We start from the raw sequence: 373 nt of genomic DNA, 5'->3' as shown, positions 1-373 counted from the left end.
ACCTCGTCTCTGTCCGCTTTTCCCGGGATGGGCTCTGATTCCCACAAATTCCTCAGCGCTTCCCTGGAGTCGTCTCCAGCTGATTTTCCCGGGATCAGTGTTGATTCCCACAAATTCCTCAGGGCTTCCTCGACGTTTTCTCCATCCGTTTTTCCCGGGATGGGCTCTGATTCCGCCCCTCTCCCTGTTTTCCGTGCCCGCAGGCCGTGTGGCGCTGGAAGCTGGAGCAGGCCGTGCGCCAGGCGCTCAACGGGAAGCGCGATTTCCCGCTCTGGGGCAGCAGCGGCGACGGAGCCGAGGCTCCATCCCGAAGATTCTTCAGCTACGGATTCCGCAGGGACGGCCGGCTCCGAGGGGCCACCTACGAGGGCGA

At 62.7% G+C, this 373-nt stretch overlaps 1 protein-coding gene across 1 annotated transcript in view; it reads left to right on the top strand.

Moving 5' to 3' along the window:
- The window catches only part of LOC107199194 (ALS2 C-terminal-like protein), a gene marked incomplete at its 3' end in the record, with an annotated part of 25,794 nt that overhangs the window by 14,655 nt on the left and 10,766 nt on the right, over positions 1-373 (top strand). The window contains 1 exon segment of the mRNA XM_033511701.1: positions 204-369. Coding sequence (XP_033367592.1) covers positions 204-369 — 166 coding nt within the window.

This window comes from Parus major, unplaced genomic scaffold (genome assembly GCF_001522545.3).
Source record: "Parus major isolate Abel unplaced genomic scaffold, Parus_major1.1 Scaffold488, whole genome shotgun sequence".
Classification (NCBI taxonomy): Eukaryota; Metazoa; Chordata; class Aves; order Passeriformes; family Paridae; genus Parus; species Parus major.
Note: the sequence above shows the minus strand (reverse complement) of the source record. Positions and strands in the feature narration are given on the sequence as shown.